At 45.3% G+C, this 19,527-nt stretch overlaps 2 protein-coding genes across 5 annotated transcripts in view; one reads left to right on the forward strand and one right to left on the reverse strand.

Moving 5' to 3' along the window:
- Positions 1-1,824: 1,824 nt before the first annotated feature.
- On the forward strand, positions 1,825-6,815 carry LOC144043607 (proline-rich transmembrane protein 2). Its single transcript, XM_077557426.1, has 5 exons — positions 1,825-2,097; positions 2,609-2,784; positions 2,857-3,137; positions 4,712-4,844; positions 5,277-6,815. The coding sequence occupies exons 2-5, from the start codon at positions 2,649-2,651 to the stop codon at positions 5,294-5,296; spliced, it is 570 nt and encodes a 189-aa protein (XP_077413552.1). The 5' UTR covers positions 1,825-2,097; positions 2,609-2,648; the 3' UTR covers positions 5,297-6,815.
- Positions 6,816-8,328: 1,513 nt separating this feature from the next.
- Positions 8,329-19,527, reverse strand: part of mvp (major vault protein) — a 12,641-nt gene continuing 1,442 nt past the window's right edge. For 2 of the 4 annotated variants that reach the window (XM_077557355.1, XM_077557356.1), the window contains exons 2-17: positions 19,349-19,517; positions 19,083-19,278; positions 18,655-18,775; positions 15,202-15,333; positions 14,985-15,079; positions 14,669-14,905; positions 12,414-12,539; positions 12,262-12,315; positions 11,755-11,979; positions 10,984-11,426; positions 10,771-10,915; positions 10,042-10,253; positions 9,844-9,960; positions 9,631-9,757; positions 8,749-8,937; positions 8,329-8,599 (exon numbers count right to left, since the gene is read on the reverse strand). In XM_077557355.1, the coding sequence (XP_077413481.1) occupies positions 8,495-8,599; positions 8,749-8,937; positions 9,631-9,757; positions 9,844-9,960; positions 10,042-10,253; positions 10,771-10,915; positions 10,984-11,426; positions 11,755-11,979; positions 12,262-12,315; positions 12,414-12,539; positions 14,669-14,905; positions 14,985-15,079; positions 15,202-15,333; positions 18,655-18,775; positions 19,083-19,278; positions 19,349-19,512 (2,688 nt within the window). In that variant the 5' untranslated portion in view covers positions 19,513-19,517 and the 3' untranslated portion in view covers positions 8,329-8,494. Of the gene's footprint in view, positions 8,600-8,748; positions 8,938-9,630; positions 9,758-9,843; positions 9,961-10,041; positions 10,254-10,770; positions 10,916-10,983; positions 11,427-11,754; positions 11,980-12,261; positions 12,316-12,413; positions 12,540-14,668; positions 14,906-14,984; positions 15,080-15,201; positions 15,334-18,654; positions 18,776-19,082; positions 19,279-19,348 lie in introns of all 4 variants that reach the window. The other 2 variants (XM_077557354.1, XM_077557357.1) reach the window with 2 other exon arrangements.

Genomic DNA, 19,527 nt, shown 5'->3' on the forward strand with positions numbered 1-19,527 from the left:
ATAAATGCCCTATGTGTCATTGTTGTTTGTTTGATTGTATTTCTTTACGTGCATTTTGAAAATATTTGAAATGTCATTGTTTGTACTTAAAATAAAATGGTGGAGTGATTAAAAAAATAAAGAAACAAAATATTCCTGCAAGACATTTACCAAACACAACAAAGAAGTTTTGTTTATTTTTAGCAAGTGCGACTTGTCAGATAAGAAAAAAACAAAACAATCAAACAAACAAAAAAGACAAATTAAAACAAGTTTCGACTCGGAAAGCAGGTGGTTGCAGTTCTTTACATTTGTCACTGGGCGGCAGCAAACATGACTGAGATGCAGCTGCCTTGCTATTTTGCGACAAGACAAAAAAAGGAACGTTTTGTAGGGATGGGGTCCTGCATCCCAAGGGTCTGTTGAAGAGATTTGCAATATTAATAAATAAATAAAATCCACTTACTGGACAGTTACCCTTGCGCACTATCTACTAATTTCCGGTACGTTTTGTTGCACTGTGCAGTATGTTCCCCGTAGGTCATTTTGTGGCTAGATTTTAGCTGCGCTTTGGTAGCTCCTTTTTTTTCGAACTGACAATGATTGTAAAAGCCACATCAGGCTAAGACAAGCAGAGCTTGAACACTGACAAGTATGCCAACTATATTTTTTGTTAATTTTTTTGCCAGGCCTTACAGTATGTGTGTGTGCAACATTTCACGTGTTTTCACTCGTTTAGACCATCAAAATCAGCATATATATAAAACGTTGCTGCTTTTTTGTATTTTCTTTCACATTTGGCTTCTTTTATTTTAATAGAGGTCACATTTTATACCCACCGAGCATTTTTCGGTTTAAAAGACATCCAAGCAATCAATTCTGGCCAAATATACATCATGTGATCACAGCTTAACAACAGATTTACAAAGTCATTGTGCAAAGAAAAAGTGCTACTCATAAGAGCATGATCAAGAAATTCAGGAAGTTTGAATTCAAAACTACACAAAAGACCAACAAGGCTATTGTGAGTTGATTGTGAACATCGTTTTAGGATCAAGGCTTCTCTTTTTTTTACCTGCAAATGCAGAAGAAGGTCTAATCTGTCCAAAATGGTTTCCACTCTCATACTGCCCACAAAGGCTCCTCACTCATAATCATTACCAGAAGCACAAAATGTTGCCTTCAAGTTTGATTTGTTGCCGGGCGGCGGGGGAGTGCCTGCATTGAGGGCAGACAAATGATTGACACCTTGTCTGGCACGCCTTGTGTCTCTGATTGGTTGTTTCTTGCAAATAGAGGCTCAAGATAACACTAGAGTGTTCTTTTTTTTATACAGGCGAATCCTGTATGACAGAAAATTTGAACAAGCAGAATGAAAAGGGATTGTATTTTTGAAAATGGCAAACTCCCTCTGTTAAAGTAAATCAAAAATGAAGTCCATACAGAGAGTTGGAGAACAAAAGCACTGTTGATGGTGATGATGATGATGATGACTGATGATGATGCCAATGCTGAGTGTGTTGGTGCATTGTTGTGACGCTGCTTTAAACACAACAGCAGTTGTGCTCCAGCACGCCGGAAGTCAGTGGCCAGCCCTTCAAAAAAGAGCTATCTTTTAGCAGTAGCTCCAGTCAAGTTAGCATGTTAGCCTCTGGGGAGGGGGCGTGTCTGCGTGCAAAAGCGACGTTCTCGCTATGCTTAATGTGTAGCTAATGGAATAATGGATATATACAGCAAATGTGGCTGACAGACTTTTATTTTGAAAGACTAAGCATAGGCACACGTTCTACTGTCAATCTCTTGACGTTCACTCAATGAGAAGACCCACATACACGCGCACACACGCACGCACACGCGCACACCCTCCCCTCCTTTGCAGTTGTTGCAGTCAAGCTGCAGCAGAGTCTTCATCACCTTCATCATCTTCAACAGACCCTCCAGCATTTGGACTCCAGATCACCATCATTAGGCATGAAAATAATGACGACAATCTAATGATCATGATTAATGAGAATCATTATTGATCACCATTGTTGTAATTGATATCGGCGGATTGCGGCTTTTTTCTTCTGCTCACAAAAAAATGAACACTCTGCAGCTCCCGCTTTGTTAGAGCAGGTAAGAACTGAGTGTGTGTTCGTGTGTGTGTGCTTCATGTCACACTTATGTGCCGACTTGTGGTGTGTAGACTTGGTGGACCGTGTGAGCGTTTGAATGCGTTCTTAGGTACATGACATTCTTTTGGTGTGCAAATGTGAGGTGTGGTTGATTCGGTCTCCGCCTTGATGGTTTTTCAAAATAAAACAAGCGGTGTGGTTCGTGGTGAGGGCGGGAGCTGCCACCAGGGGGCGTTTGTTGCAGCTGCTCTTCCAAAAGAGCAAAAGAAAAGGAGATGAAGAAGCAGAAGCTGACTGCTCACCTGTCAATCACCTGCGCCCGATACCATGAAAGTATCCATCACTGCGTTGGCATTACTGACGCGGCTTTCTTGCTCATTGGCTCAACGTCTGTTCAGGACCTCGGATTGGCTGTGGATACATTTTCTTTGTTTAGGGCGAGGCATTGAGATGATTTAGAAGAACCGCATCGTGAAGATCACAGCAAAGCGTATCTTCTTTTTTGTTTCCAGTTGACCTTTTCCATCTGTGTGGCCCCGCCCCTCCGGCAGCATGGACGAGTCGCAACGTCCAGGAGGCGAAGATGACGAGCGTGCTGCAGTTACGTGCCAACCGGGTAGTGGCATCCAACAAGCCCCGCCCCCTACCACGGGAACCACGGAGCACCTGGCAGTGAACAGTGAGACCGGTAAGTACGATTCCCTCCCACTTGTGTCCGTCTAATCAAATGAGAACGCAGACACCTTGTCTCCACCCCCAGCTAACGGCGTGGGTCCCGCCGCCACGTCCCCGTCCAGCCCGGCCAAAGGGGGTCACGCTAACGGGCGTCCTCGTTCGGGCAGCCGATCGGGTTCAGCGGCGCCCAATTCCCCGAGGCCGTCGCTCAACTCCCCGCGGCCGTCGCTCGGTCGCCGGCCCAGCGCCGCCACAGAGGGTCCGGCCCAAGAATCCAAACCTCCGGACTACCTGATGCTGGCCATCCTGTCCTGCTTCTGCCCGCTGTGGCCCATCAACATCGTGGCCCTCACCTTCTCAGTCATGGTAGGTGCTAGCATGTTAGCTTGACCCACAGGTGGGGACTCTCGTCACGTGACTTGACTCCAGTCACACTAGCACAGGTGGGTGGAAGTCTCAAGAAAGTCTCTTCATTTTTATCTTGGGCAAGTCAAGTCCGGTCTCAAGCCAAGTCATCCAATTCATCCAACCTCTTCCGTTCCAGACTTCATCTAGCCCTTCCGGTTGGATCCAAAGTATGGATCCAAGGTATTCCAAGTCCTGGCTTGGCTCCTCCCACAAGAATGTGCCTGGAACATCTCAGTAGGCATCCAAAGCAGATACCCAAGCCATCTCATCTCGGTCCTCTTAGAGGAGCAGCAGTTCTACTCTGAGCCCCTTCTGGGTGACAAAGCTTCTCATCGAGGGAGAGCCCTGTTGAGGAAATTCATTTCAGTTGGTGTATCCGCCATCTTGTTCCTTTGCTCATTACCCACAGATGGTGACCGTAGGTGAGGTTAGAAACGTAGATCGAGTGGTAAACGGAGAGCTTTGCCTTTAAGCTTAGCTCTTTCTTCACCATGACCGAACAATACAGAATCCGCATCACTGCAGACGGTGCGCCGATCCACCTGACAGTCTTCCACTCCATCTTCCATCACTCGCCAACAAGACCCCAAGATACTTGAATGGCTCCACTTGGGGCAGGATCTCATTCCTAACCCAGGGAGGACCTTTTTGCGAATGAGGACCATGCGCTGAGATTTGGAAGTGCTGATTTTCATCCCACCCGCTTCCACACTCTCCTGCGAACCCCTGCAAAGAGAGTTGGAGATGGAGCTTCGGAGACGCCAACAGAGCAGAGACGTAGTACTAAGGGGACCAAATAGGGCTCAACCCCTTTGTTGTGCTTAGAAATTCTGTCCATTAACAGAATTGATGACCATGGGTAGCGTTGCGAGAGTCCAACCCTCACTGGAAACAAATCCCACGGAACTTCTCGAAATCACACCAGCTCGGGTTTCATTCCACATCCCGAGAGTCAGGCTTCTGTAGCCGGCCAGGGATGGGACTGCCAAGGTGCCTTCCTCCGCCACTCTTGGTCCATCCCACAGGTGACGAGTCCATAGAAAGGGTCACTACACATGTGGCCTCTTCGGGCTGTGCTTGGCTAGCTAGCAGGTGCTCCCCATCATGCCCAACCTCCAAGCTTCACAAATTGCAGTCCAACGACCAGTGATGGATGGATGGTTAGCAGATGAAGTTTTTTTAAATTTAAAATGGGGGAAATGAAAACAACTCAAAGACAAGAGAAACAATGACTAGCACTTTTAAATCCATCCTGCACAATAAAACCCATAAAGATAGCTAGGCTACGTTAACTTGACAGCTAAGCTAACTGAAGGCTGCTTAAACATGAAGTAAGCTTCATGTCGATGACTGTGAATGTGTTAGGACAGTTAATTAACACAAGCACAGATGCTAAGTACAAAATGGCAAAATGTTGTGACTGATCAAGATGGCTTGACTTACCCTATTCAGACCTTCTTGACCTCAAACTCGTGACATTATGCTAGCCTTAGCGTTAGCTGAGCCAGCCTGACGGCGCGGTGTTGTTTCAGTCTCGCAACAGCCTGCAGCAGGGGAACGTGGACGGCGCCCGGCGCTTGGGCCGCAACGCCATGGTGCTGTCCGTGGTGGCCATCTTGGGAGGCATCGCCATCATCGCGGCCGCCATCGCACTCAACCGCGAACGTAAGATGCGCTTTAAGTTAAGCTCCCGCATTTGTTGACCCTCTTCCAAATCACTACGATTTTCGAGTGGTTTGAAACGTCGGCAATATCCTCGCACCAAACTGACTAGTGGTGACTCTTCTTCATTTGGAAAAGAAGTCTGGCTTTGTTTGCTTTTCAAATGTAATCCAAAATTTCAAGATTAGGCCCTTAAAATATGAATCGCAAATCCCGCCACAAACAGCGATTTTGGTGGATCATTTGTGTTAGTAGCTTTAATTTCATGAATACGAGGATGACTCCCCAATCACTACAAAGGCATTTTTTTTTAGTTGAGGAACTGTCTAAGACAGGTCTACTATATCCTGTAGTGCTTAGAGAGGAGCAAGGAATGAGAGATTGATTTCAAACACAGCTAGACACTTTTTGTTTTGTTTTCTCTTATTCCTTCAGTGATTTTGAAATCGGGATAACGCACCGGCGCCGCCTTCCATCCGGAGGACGCCCCGCGCCGACTTCCTGTTCCTGCACGACGAGCATGTGCCTGATGTTCTACCTCCGCCACGGGAGCCCTTGTTGCCACGGAGACCAACGGCATTCAACGACGTTAGCAGCGGGGAACGTCTCCTGCATGACCGACAAAAGAAACCCCCAAACATTTTTGCGCATTTGAATGTTTACAAACCTTCAGCCTGTTTGTGCCGTCCGTAACCATGGCGACCGCTCGTCACATGTTGGCGAACGCGCTACGCTCACGGAGGAATCTTGTGTAATGCTGCATGTTTCCAACCTCTGACACTTTGCCACGTGGCCTCCTTTCAGTAGCACTGTAAATAAACGTAGCGACTGACGATAATTTTGATGATCGATTAATCTAAATTATTTTTTCAATTGATTCATAAATCGGATAAATGTGTAAATTTCCATCCCTATCTTCAAAGACATTATTTCAAATTAACAGTGCAGAAAATGCACAAACATGAATTCATTCTGATTCAGTTCCTGGTTTGGTCCGCAACATCCGCCTAAGAATTGGCAAAAATCTTGACCATTGTTTTCTAAAGTAAAAGTGGATTTCTGCAAACGTCATCATTTGAACACACACAAAAAAACACACTAAGACAATCAATCTGCCTTCAAGGAGGATTCGAGAAATTGGAGACCATTTAATGTTGAGACGTGGAAATTCCAAGGAATTGGATAGTTGTAGGTTAAACACGCTTTCTAAACGCTTAATTGATTATCAAAATAGTTAATTGTTACACTCCTAATTAGCATGCTGGTTTACTAATAATCAATATGCTAACCAACCACTAGCGCCACTAAGCTAACCTGAGCTACTAACCTTGGCGCAGTTTGGTCTCGCGTGCGCATGAAAATTGTATTCTGACCAACAAATAAGTTTGCCTGCCGCACGATTGTTTACCGACTCTACGGTAATTTGATGCTAATGTGGCCGTTTTCAGTATTAGCGGCCGAAAATGTTGAATGATTAATTTTTTCGAATGAATGTTTTGTGGGTTCTTTCTTTGATTTTTCACATTTTATGAACAATTGAGTCTTCAATCATGAAATCTTGACTTTGTATTCTGACCCCCCCAAAAATCCACCTGCCGCAAGATTGTTTACACAAGCTTGACTTGAAGCTAGCTTGACGCTAATGTGGCCGTTTTCAAAATTACCAAAACTGTTCTTAGCAAGACATGCATTTGTTTTGTTAAAATAGAAAACATTGTTACTTATTTTCTTTGATTTGCTCACATTTTTATGAATTTAAGAATATTTGCTTTTTAAAAATATGTTTCAAAATGTTCAAATGCGTCCACGGCAACACTGTTTGCACTATTATTTTGTAACATGTGACCTTTGTATTTTTCTATTTCTATTCTCTTTTGTACCGCCCACTCAGCTACTTCATGACTATTATGAGATGTTTATCAGCGCATGCGCACATTTATAAGATTTCAAAATAAAGCTCACTTTACACGTGAATGCTGACCCAATCTCATTATTATGACTGATGATAAAGATGATTATGAAAGATTGAACCGGCGCGTTGCCACGGCAACAGTCATTATGGGCCCAAGAGGCTGGCGGGATGTAGAGACGACAGCCACTCGGTACTTTCACATCACTCTGATCAATTATTCAAAGACCTTAGTGTGTGTGTGTGTGGTGGTGTTCCAGAGTCTGTGTGCCTGTGAGGCGAGGTGTCTAAGTGGGAGGGGGTAGGGAGAAAGGAGCACTAATAAAAATGGATTACAGGATGAAATGAAATAAGTGGAAAGAAAAAATAAAAAGATGGAGGAACGTCCTCATGGAACACAGAGTGACATGGCTTGGTGTGTGTGTGTGTGTGGGCGGGGGTGGGGGGGTGGGGGGGTGGGGGGGCATGCTCAATTCCCCAGATACTTGACTCAATCATGTAATGGATCTTTCTTCTCTGGGGTACTTCTGATGATGGTTCCTAGCTGACTTTGGGTTAGTGGCAGGGAAAGGCGCACAAACCCACGACCTCTAACCTGTGAAGCAAGTGAGCTAACCAATCTAATCTATAATCAACATGGCATAAGCCATCCATACATTTTCAGAACTTCAACCGTAAACATTTGAGATGGATGAATGAAATGACTGAAGCTCCGCCGTTCTGTGCCATGTTTTCGCTGTCTCCAACCCAGGTGTTTCAAATCATCAGCTCATTATTACGTTCTGCAGGAGCCTCTCAACTGTGTTGGAGGAGGGAGACATCAAGAACATGCAGGACTGTAAGTAAGCAACTGTTGTATTTTACTTGGAAGTTGATTGCTATTTGCTTTATATAATAAGAGATTTGAGTTTTACTGGATCTTCAAGCTTTAATAGTTTAGACAATACTAAATGAACTGCTTCATTCAAATGAATTGAAACATAATAAAACTAACACAATAGTAAAGTGCACTTCAACAAAACTTGGAACCAAAAGTAAAATATATTCAATATTAAAGTTATTATACTGTGCGAAAGTCAAAACTTGGTTGATTCAACATATGTTCAAGCCATTTTCAAAAGTGGTTCTGCCTCCATCTTCTCATAAACAACTAACTTTATTATTAGACTCACCACTCGTTTTCCCCTTCTTTCTTTTTCATTCCCAGATGGAAAGCCCCTCTTCATTTTACCAGTCTTGTCGGATAATCTCCCGTCACCCTATTATTTGTTGACACCAGCGCACGCACGCTGTGACTGAGGAGCAACAAGTGGGGGCGGGGTGAGTTTGGCCCACGGGGCCCTTTCGGGAATTTGAGAGGGTCAATTGTCATTGCACTCCGGCACTCCTAATGTAAAAGAATTAAGATACTGTATGCGGTTTGTGTGAAATGTGGGTGGCCCTCTGGGGGCCCCTCTGACGAGGAAGCCCCAAGTAATTACCTGTTTTGCCTAATGGAAAGCTACGCCTCTGGGACTACTGTACTATGCCGTTAAAGTACCACTGAAGCCAGCGATTCATCAACTTGCACACACAAAGTATGTTTTTGCATACATGCTTTATTTCCTTCACACGGAGAAAGGTGCAAGCTGTGCTTAAATGTATATACGGCATTCTCCTACATTTTGATATATTTGCACAATTTTTGGTTATTGATTTGGTTTTGCTGCCGTTTCTCTTAAAGCAAAGGGTTTCCTTCTCTGGGTCACAGCGCCCCCAGTAGGCCATTGGCGGTGGTGAAGAGGTTGATGGGGGAGGAGCCGTCCGTGATGAGCGTGGACTTGAGGCCGAGCGCCTGCAGCATTTTCACCTGAACAAAACGAGCAGGAAAGTCACGTGACCTCGGATCGGCCAATGGAAGTGCGGCGGCCAAGTCGGAGTTGCGAATTATGCAATAAACGACCGCAACATCGTTTATCAACAAATTCGATGCTTCGCACGCAATGACGTCACACGTACCTGCAGCTCGGGTCCGGCGCGCGCTATATCGGCGAGCGTGTCGCTGCCCAGGCTGGTGACGAGCTGGCGGAAGCGTTCGCTCTCGATGCTGGCGATCCGTTCCTGCTTCTCCACCTCCAGTTGGTCCATCTGCTTCCTGTAGCTCAGCTCCTGCTCGCGAGCCTTCGCCAGCCGCTGCAGCTCCGCCTCCTGCAAGTACACGTGACTGTCAGCCACATTCTAATGATGGCCGACTTCTGGTTTCACCACAACTGTGACATAATTGGTGTGTACTAATTTTCACAATAAATTGAATTTTACATCTGGAGTCAACAAAGACATTTGCAATTTTTTTTATTTTTGGCCGTTTCAAGGGTTAACTCATTCACTCACAGCCATTTTCACTGAAGCAACCCCCTTCGCTCCCGGCTGTTTTACTGGATTTTGACAGATTTTGCAAGGTCCACAGAATATTCTTTTCTATTGTTATAAAAACATGGAATTTACCAGAAGAAAGATTAGAGTCTCTTCTTTTATTGAAAAAAAAAAGTGTATTTCTGTTTCCATTTTGCAGCATATAGCATTAAGCTAAGACATAGAGCTTAAACACTGGCAAAAAGAGCTTGTTGCAACATGGCCCTGGCCGATCTTATACTCTGCTGCCATCTACTGGCCGTTTTTTGTAATACAACCATTGCTTTAAGAGGCTTCTTCATGTCAGAAGCTGTATGAAAAGCCTTCTGTATGCTCTAGCATAAAAAGTTGTTTTTTTGGGAGTGAATGAGAAAGTATTAAAAAATGTATTTCTACGTTTTTGGGTTGGAATGAATCAACATGAACAGAAGCATCCTGGTGCTGATCCAAGCCTCCGTCTGCTCAGGACTGAACGGCGTAGCGACGTACCGCCTCGATGCGCTGAGCCTCGGCCTTCAGCTTGGCCTCGTGAACGGCCGCCTCTCCCTGAATGCGAGCCGCCTCGGCTCGGGACTGGGCTTCGGCCTTGGCGGCGCCGGTGCTCTCCACGGCGGCGCTGCCGGGCAACAGAGACGGAGGAACATGAGGACACGGATCGGCAGGCGGCGAGGAAGGCATGACGGTGGGCAACGAGGAAGTCACCTGAGGGCCTCCAGTTCCAGGAGCTCCTTCCTGGCCCGCTCGGCCTCCGCCTGGTCGGTGATCTTCTGCCGCTCCAGCTTCCCGCGAGCTTCCTGCTCCAGACGCTCAGCTTCGTGCCTGTTCATTTCAAGTTGACTTCATCGGCCCAAAAATGATGTCATGCCGTGAGATTTCAAGACTGGTTGCGATTTTGGTCACCTGGCGGCGGCCTCCTGGGAGTTGGTGGTGATCTCGATGGCCAGCTGGACGCTTTTCTGCAGGGCGTCACGTGTGCGTTGGTCGACGGGTTCCACCGACTGGATGTCCACGCTGCTGATGACCAGTCGGTTCTGGTGGAAGCGGAGGCTGGACCGCACCGCCAGCTTCTCGTCAAAGCCAAACACGGCCGAGCAAATGATGCGGTTGGAGTTCTGCCAAGAACAAGCGGAATGTCATCTGGCATCCGTTTGCGTTTCGGGTCACGAGTGCTATGACCTCATGCCACTGTTATTAGATTGTGATGGATGATTTAGTGGGATCAAACAAGCTTTGACAAAGAGAACAGGTTGCATAAGAGTTGGATTTCAAAATTGGACAGGACAGGAGTGGCGAGCTAGCCAGGCAGCAGTCCCTAGCAGTGCGTGGCGGGAGAGAGGGAGGGAGGGGCTATGTGGTGCCAAATTAATTTGAGTGCAAATGAAAGCACGGTCCAGGAAAATAAGTCAGTCCAAGGGCTGTGCAGTTTTGCAACAGAATACTTGCTTACTGCATAATGTAGCTGTTGTGCACATTTATAGTTGATTGGAGTTGTGGATTAGCCACCAACTTGTCAGGACAATTTAACTTTTGAGAGAATGACTGGCAGAGTTTCACTCATCCGCCATCCTCCACCAATGTCACCGATTCGAGGCTATCAGACAGAACGTGTCAAAGAAAGCGGCACAAAACCTTGTGGAAGTCATCAAACTGCACGGAGGCGACAGCGCCTCGAACCCGCGAGGCGACGGCCTTGCAGGCGTCGCCCACAAAGTCCGGAACAGAGAAGAGGGCGGCGGCATCTTCAGGGTCCACGGGCGGCTTCACGTCAAAGTGCCTGAGAGTGCGAAAGCGGCACATTACGCACGCAGATGCACGCACGCAAACAAGCTAGCGCGCACGTACCAGTTGTAGGAGAGCTGCAGCTGCAGCCTGGCGTGGTCTGCCGTCTCGATGGTGATGATGTCGGTAAAGAAGTCGGGTCCGAGCAGGAGGCAGACGGCCTTGATGACGTTGCTCCGTTTGGGCCGATCACCGGACAGCGACAGGACAGTGAACTGCTCGTCGGGCCCCAGCATGACACGCTCGGGCCCGAAGACCACGCGGGCCCTCTTGGCGCGGTAGTCGTAGACCTGGACTGCGGCGTTGTGCGGGACCCGGAAGGAGACCACCAGGGTCTTGTCCCGTGGTGCAACCCCCAGATCCTCACTTAGGTTCCTTCTGTTGGAGCGGTCGGCCAGGGGGTCTCGGGGGGACGCCAGTAGGGCCTCCACATTGGCGGGGAGCTCCTTAGACCACAGTTCCTCATCCTGGGTCAGCATGTATGTCTGGCCAATCACAGCGCGCACCTGAAATCCAGTAAGTCGGCATGTCACAAGACTGCTTGAACGACATCGGGCTCTTACACAGCCTCAAATTGGCCGAGTGACCCGAAACTTTTGGTTCCCTTAGCAAAATATTGGTATTATAAAATATTTGTATTTTATTTAATATATTTACTATTTTTCTTTATTTTATATGTATATTTATTTATTGTCAATTTTTATTTTTCATAATAAATATTTTTAGTATTATCATTATTAATTTTCCTTTTTTTTTTTATTATCATAAAATAGTGATAATAATGATGAATCAATTAGTTGTTGCACCTCTCATTTCATGTTTTTGGGGCGTTACCTTTCCGCTCTTTATGTCCCTGACGTAGATTCCCTCGTGCTCGTCCAGCGGGATGGCCTGGCGCCTGAGCATCACCTCCACTTGGGAGGGGGGCACATACTCGATGGGTCCTCGCAGCATCCAGCGGTCGCCGGGGCGACGGAGGATGGGGCCGTGACGACGACGCTTGCTGCGCTCGCGCTCTTCCTCCGCCTCCTCTTCCTGTTCGGAATCCGCCTCCTCGCGCTGGCAAAGAGAACGGGGGAGGGGCCGGAGGAAGGCGGAGACCAGGGTTAGCGAGCTGATGGGTGGGGAGGGTGGGCGGGGTGGGGAGGAACAGGGGGAGCACTGGAGAAGCGGGGAGGAAAACGGCAATGGGTGGGAGGGGAGGGGGGTTCATGTGACATGCGGGAGGGGGGGAAGAAGGCAGGGTGGGAACACCTCAGACAGGAAGTCACCCTTATTTCTCTGCCAGTGAACTTTTCCCTATTGACAGATTTGTTAAATTAAAAAAAACAAAAAAACAACCTCAGCAGTATGTTTACGCTTTTGCCTTTGAGGCAAAACAACAGCGATGGCAGCCTACAAACACAAGATGGCTACTTTCAGCATCGAACAAGGCGGGAAGTAGCCCAGACGGTGCTGACCTCCGTGCAGGTGGCAAGTGGGTGGGGTCTCACCTCCTGGGTGTCAGTGAAGGCCTCAATGGCACGCAGGACAAGTCCCTCCTCTTCAGACAACACAAACACGTCCTGAATTCCCTTTTCCAGACGCTCGCCAGGCTGCAGGAAGAACGAGCGCTCCCCCTGGTGGACATCACAAAACAGCAGTTTGAAACTTTGTAATTGTTCCATAAGCAGTTTCAAACCAAATAGATACAAATATAGAGATGTATTATCATGAATAAAACAAACCAATATCGTGCTGGTACATTATATACAAAGTCATCCCTCGGAGTTCACTAGTCAAAACGCGCTCTTCTGCTTTTGTGAAATAAGATAAATAATTATTAATTAATCTTAACTCTTTGACTGCCAAAAACGTTATATAACGTTTAGTAAAATCATATGGAGGAGTGCCAAAGACGTTAAAAGACGTTTTTTTCAAAACAGAGGTGAAACTAACCATTTTCTATTGTTGATTACTGAAAAACGGAATAAGGTAGAAACAAACTTTTTTTTCTGATGAAAGATGAGAGTCCAATCTTTCATTTGGTAGTACGTGTGTTTCCATAGTCCAAACACATCATTTTCTGTGGACCTTGAAAGATCAGTCAAAAATGCTTAAATCGGCTGGCACCCACGGCATCCCTTTTCTGAAAACATCTGGCAGTCAAAGAGTTAAGGAGGGGGCACACCAAGTTTGTGAAAATACCCTAAGGAAATGTCAGAAGTACAGTTGCGCTTTGGCTAATAGAGCACATTTGAGTCAGCCTGCTTTTTTCAAAATGCATCAGTGTGCATGTTTAAGCTAATGGACACAGAAAATTGAATTTCAAATCACTACTGCCATCTGTGGCCGAAAAATTAAACTGCATTTTCCCTTCTTCACATACAACGCACACGACTTCCGCAGTCAGAGGGCAGGAAATTCAAACCTGAATCCTGTCTGAAAACTATTGGCTAGAGACTTGCACGCGTTCCCATTATGAACAGCTAAGGTGTTAACATACTAATTAAAAAATGTTTCAGTCATAAATGGTCAACTAAAAAAGATATTTTAAGGTAAATTATTAAAAAGTGCAGCATTAAATTTTTGACTTTTAAACTTCCTTTGTCAATGACCTATAACATTTTAATAGATGACATAATTAGCAATTTTTTGTTTGTTTTTTTAGTATATAAAATTCACGATTGAAGGTGATTTGGGGATGGCCATAGAAAGTAAGTTAGACCAGCCAAAAAGCCCAAGTCAAGTCAGCTGCCACAACAATTGCTATATGACCACAGGAGGGAGGATGACAATAATACTACTACTAGAAAATGCAATTTCTGGAGAAATTGCATGTGAAGGCTGTAAGGCTGAATAAAAACTGTGGAATGATGTTGAATGGCATTCATTGAATGATGCACAAGGACCTGGAAAGAGCAGTGAATCACGAAAATTGGATATATTATGTGAATGGAGTAAGTGATGTAGAAGAAATTAGAAAATGGGGTAAGGTTTGAAGAATCAGGTAGGATTATTAATGTCACTTTGAAATGATGTGGATGTGTAAGGTTGAATGTGAAATAGGGTACAAAATAGGGCAAGTAAGACGTGAATTTTAGAACAAAAAAATATGGAAGAGCTCATGGCGTGAATTGGTAGAATATAATGAAGGTGGAATAAAATGAATCGGATGAAAAATATAGAAGTAAATGTGAAATTTTTTGAATCTCCTATTAATAATAAATGGGGGGAAATCAGGAATTGTGGGTAAGAAAAACATCTAAAATAGCGTGAATTTGGGGAATATGAAAATTGGAATGACGAGAATCGGATGAATTATGTGGAAGTAGATAGATGCCGAAAAAGAGTGAAGTTTGAAATATAGGAATAACGTGTGTGAAGGCCACAGCCATCACACAATAATAATAATAATAATTTTCTTGCAGAGGGCTTTTTAGTCAAAGTGTTGCAAAAAATATGGGAAAGAAAAAGAAAAATACAAATACTAAAATAAATGTCATTACAAGTAAAACAGTAAGTAGCAGTAAGATCCAATCATAAAAGTGCGGCTGGTAAGTCTGAATAGTGACAGTAGTAGATCCTCACTAGAGCTGTTTCAGTGGAATGACATGGATGGAAGGCTGACTGAAATGGCTCAATCTTTTTTCTTTTTTTCCAGTTTGTCAAAAACTTTTGACAGAAACGCCAAGTTACAGACGGGTTTTCAAAATCCAGATTCATAAGATACAACTGGGCTCAGAAAATGAGCCAGTCCCGAGCTCACCTTAACGACCCTCTTCTGGCCCAGCTGAGGTTTCCCTTCCGGTCCGACCGGGTCCAAGATGACGCAATACTGGCGCGTGCTGAGAGTGGTGACGTTGACCACGCCCACAACTTCCTCAGCCACCGACGGCACGTGAGCCTCGCGGTCCTCCATCGTCACCAGCCACTCTTCTCCCGTGCGACGGTCGTGATGCCCCGCGTCGCGGAAAGGTCGAAGGGCGCGCACGTGCAGCGCTTTCTGAAGGGGGCGGAGGTCACCGGCCGCACTGTCACCAAGATGCTCAAAATGTGATTTGGAAAAGCGTAGGAAGTTGCACCTTGTCCGTCAGGATGAAGGCGTTGACGATGTCGATGACCTCCTCGTGGGCACCTGGCAGGTACGCGCCCACCTTGCTCACCAGCCACTCCTCACCTGAACAATACACGCACACAAAGTTAGGTTTGGAATCCAGAAGGCCTCGTGGCAACCAATCAGAGGCTTTTCCGACTGCCATTAACAAACAGGAAGTGAGGCCGAATGAAGGCGTGTCCCACCCGTGACGCGTTGCACGCCCTGGCGGTCGACGCCCTCTTTGCGAGCTCGCAGTCGTATGGCCTGGTTCTCGCCGATCACCGTGGCCTTGATAGTCTCCAGGACAACCACCTCCTTCCTCGGGATGTACGTGCCTGACGAGCAAGATGAAGGAAATGACGAAGATGACGGCAGGGGAGTTGGGAATGATTGCAAAAGCAGTTTTAGGAACAGTCTAGGCCACAGGCATCAAACTGAAGGCCTGGGGGCCAGATTTGGCCCGCCACATCATTTTATGGGCCCCGCAAAGGCAAATCATGTCATGTTTCCTGCTTAAATACCAAAACTGCAAATTCTTTTCAATTTAATATTTTAGAAGTTTAAAAAAAAATGTTTTAAACAATCTCCCTTTGAAAATATCAAAATCAAATAAAACTTTATTCATATAGCACCCACTATAAATAGGCCGTGATGCCATCTTCAGTCGACAGCAAGTGTTAGTTGTATTGGGGTATGCATCCTTTTTAAATACCAACCCAGGCTTGATACCCAGAGATTGTCCTTGTTACTTTCGACGCGTACATTTATAGGTAAAGAATGTTTTTCAATATCCTCTGGTAAGACAAAAGAATGCTCGAGTCATTTCATATTGGTCTGGGGCCTCATACAGTGACACAAGCAGCTTTGCGGTGCATTTCGAGTCCTCAAACTTTGTTTTGCTCCAGGCTTGCTCCGATGACAGCAGAAAGCACACGAATGAACTGAATTCAACATTTTAAACTTCTCTTGTTCATCACCTATCTTGAAAAAGCCTCATGCAATAAATCATATTAATGACAACTAATGTGGACAAATACTGCACGCATGACATCATGGCGCCACGCAACAATTTACACGCCTACAGTCATTTCAAATTGTTATTGCAGTACGAAAGGCTACATGAAACTATTATATTGAAACAAGACCAATAAGGATAAAAATGAGCTAGAATACAGTCAGGTACAAACATCTTTGCTATGGAGCGCGACGCTTTGTACTGCAAATCAATAAATAAAGGAAAGAAATGTGTCAAAGTCTATCATAAGCGTTCACACAGCAGGGGTGATGTTCGACGAAGATCCATAAGCAACACATTTATAATAATAATAGATACTACCACTAATAATAATAATAATAATAATGAGGCGGCCTATTGATTGCCTCATTTTTGCGTCTGCAGTGACAACTCAATTTTCCTATAGTGCATCAAGTAAAGACAATAAGATTGATGAAATCATTTCTTTATGCTCAACTTTGCATCATACGAAATTATTATTATTGTATTTTCTTTATTTTATTATTTTTTGCCGCTGTGCGCCCTGCGGTCAATAATCACAGCCTTTTGTGACTCTGCAATGAGGGTTTCATAATGTACATCTTTGTATTTAGATTTTTTATTTTTTTTTTTACACAAAAAATCAATGTAGCCTACATCATGGTGAAGTTGAGCCTTTCCCGGTCCGTCATCCATCGTTTTGATTGGACGATCACTGTCACGTGCTGCTTATGAATACGCAAATCCGTTAATGAGTAGATTTGCATTGCCTAATATGGGGGGAAATAGGCAGACTTAGGAGCGGGAACGGCGTTGAATCAGCTGCGCACAACGATTGTGACGCGTGGCATTTATAAAGGGAAATTGCGTGCAGGTGTGCGTATGTGTATCTACGCATGGTTTTATGAATCTCAATTTTTTTCTGCATACGTGAAGTTAGGGTTTCGTTCGCAAGTACTTTTGTAAAGTACGCAGGCGCTCACGCAGTTATAAGATTAAAGAGTTTCATTTAAAATAATTAATCGCATTTAGCCTACATAAAGCTTATATTGTAAAAAGGTTTAAGAAAAACACTGATGTATGTTGTGACTCTCTGGAGACTATGGTTCATTTATTTTGGCAATATCAAAAAGTGCATTTTTTCACAGCATTATTCCTATACCAGGCTGACCATCACAAATGTTTTGTTGACTGACTGACACACACACACACACAGGAGTGGCCCGTTGACGGCCAGGCTTTGGAATTTGAACTTTAAGCGGACGCGCCCACCAAACACAAAGTAAAGCAAAAGGCTTAAGTTGATAAATCAACCCTAACGAAGGACGAAAGACATACTATACTCTCTGTGACGAACTTTCATGAACTTCAGATGAGAGACAAACACGCTGTGGCTAAATCAAAAGTCAATCAAAGACAAACGCCTACCAGGGAGTCAGGGGGCGGAGCCAAACAAGGTATTCTTTCTGATGCAGTAAAAAAATAAATAATTTAAACTCATTCCTTCCTGCTGCCGACCACCACTGTGATTAACAGTCACTTTACAAATATAAAAAAAGTGAAGGAGGACGATGGGGGTGAGCAGGAAACACTCTCCACCTCCTCTGACTGAACACAACCGCACGCTACCAGAAGAGCCGAGAAATTTAAACAAAACAAAACAAAGTTTGACTCTTCTTGTTTGTAGATTTTTTGTGAGTGTGCAATTATGCAATCTGACTAATAAAACTAACATTATTCAAGAAAAAAAGTTCAAGGGTATTAATTATTCATGAAAAATAATCAAGTTATTACAATTAAACAAAATATATTCTTACTGCTGAAAATGGTTAACCTTGGCAGCAAGATGAATTCTCGCGGTTTTTGTGAGTTCACAAACTCCCGAGAATACATCTTGTACCGGTCCCGCTGAAACGTTTGCAGCTGATCCTTATTCGATTGGACCAATTGGGCGTTGTTTAGGCAGGACGAAACCAATAAGCGGCGATAGTGCGGGGGGGTCAAACAAACCAAACAGCCGAATGGGTGCTGCAATTAATTATGTTCTCGCAGAATTACTCACCGTTTTCTTGTTGAATTTGAACAGCGAGAGGGGTTTGGTGCATTTTTATCTGGTTAAGATGCTCGTGCCCCCTCCAAGATGACATTTTCATCTGTTGCCTTGATTGGTCAAAACAAATGTACAAAAATGTCGCAGCGTCCAATAAGCTCAAAGTATTGTACAGCAAGTCCCGCCTTTCCCGAATGGAATAATGTGAAAAACTCCCTCGAGTGAATCACAATTATCAATCTGGCTGGCAAAGTTAGAAAACAGCTCAATGAGTCAAATATCCCTTAAAAGGGGAAGTCAACCCCCAAAAATTATTTACAATACGTTCTGCAGCTCCACTTGTCTAAACACTGTATTCTGGTTAATATTGAGTTTGTGGAATAGGAGTTAAGTAAAAATGTTTTTTTTATCCATCTCAGGGGGCGGCCATTTTGCCAGTTGTTGTGGGATCACTGCTCACCTCCAAATTTGTACTTCAACAACTTTGTCCGTAGTTTGTTTGGCAAGTTCTATGATTTTCACGGTTGCTGCGACTTAGCGGTACCTCTTGCTTTGGTATTGCAGCCTTTGGGCCCTTGCACAAACTGGTGCGCGTAGTATCTTGCCACTTACCCGGCCCCTCGAAGAGCCACTCGTCTCCCGCCACGCGCCTTTCTCCGCCGTCCAGGAAGTCGAGCAGAGCCTGCAGACGGAGCGCTGTGTCGGGGTAAACCACCTGCAGGGGGGTCACGTCCTGAACACAAAAAAATAACTTGTTACGATCGCATTGGCAGAATGTTTGATTTTTTTTTCTTTCTCTCCCACTTGCTGTAGGATGTTTAGATTTGCATTTCTGCCTTTTTCAGCCAATTGGAATCATCTTCTGAATGTGTTTCTGCTGTCATCCTCACAACAAGTTGAACATTTCTTTGACACTCTACAAGTACGTTTTATTTATCGGCTTGATTTGAACTGTGCTTGAGTTGGAAATAATTGCATTAAAAAAAGAAAAGCAACTTTCAAGGGCCTTCATGTTGTGCTTGTCCGCTCCCAGTCCCTACCTGCTGGATTTCCTCCCCTGGGTGAAGCGGGAACGGATCCCTGGTGAGTCGGATCTCCAGGTCGGCGTGCCTGAGCTTGGCCTGGCCCGCGTCGTCGAACAGGACGCTGTCGTTGTCATCGCACGCCACCGGGTTGACCACCACGCAGTAGTGGCGCGGGGGCACCATGATCATCCGCACGGGTGCAAACAGAACCCTGCCCAGGTCACGTGACGTTAGCAAAACACTTGGCTGTCGTATGCCACCGTGCGGGCCCGCCCTCTGACCTTTCATTGTCCTGGCGGTAGTAGGTTTGTGGTCCGATCTCCACGCGGGCAATGTTGGTGTTCTGGTCCAGCACGTGGATGTAGTGGTGAGGTGGGATCCGGATGATGGACGCGTCCACAGGGACGTCCACCTCGATGGGGCGCGTTACATTCTTTTTGGACATCACGCCTACAATAGT

The sequence above is a fragment of the Vanacampus margaritifer genome, chromosome 2 (genome assembly GCF_051991255.1).
Source record: "Vanacampus margaritifer isolate UIUO_Vmar chromosome 2, RoL_Vmar_1.0, whole genome shotgun sequence".
Taxonomy (NCBI): Eukaryota; Metazoa; Chordata; class Actinopteri; order Syngnathiformes; family Syngnathidae; genus Vanacampus; species Vanacampus margaritifer.

Bases quoted from the DNA above. Each gene is read 5' to 3' on its own strand.
- LOC144043607 (XM_077557426.1), top strand. From the start codon at position 2,649: ATGGACGAGTCGCAACGTCCAGGAGGCGAAGATGACGAGCGTGCTGCA. The intron at 2,785-2,856 runs GTAAGTACGATT...CTCCACCCCCAG, and splicing joins GGCAGTGAACAGTGAGACCG to CTAACGGCGTGGGTCCCGCC. The intron at 4,845-5,276 runs GTAAGATGCGCT...TTATTCCTTCAG, and splicing joins CATCGCACTCAACCGCGAAC to TGATTTTGAAATCGGGATAA.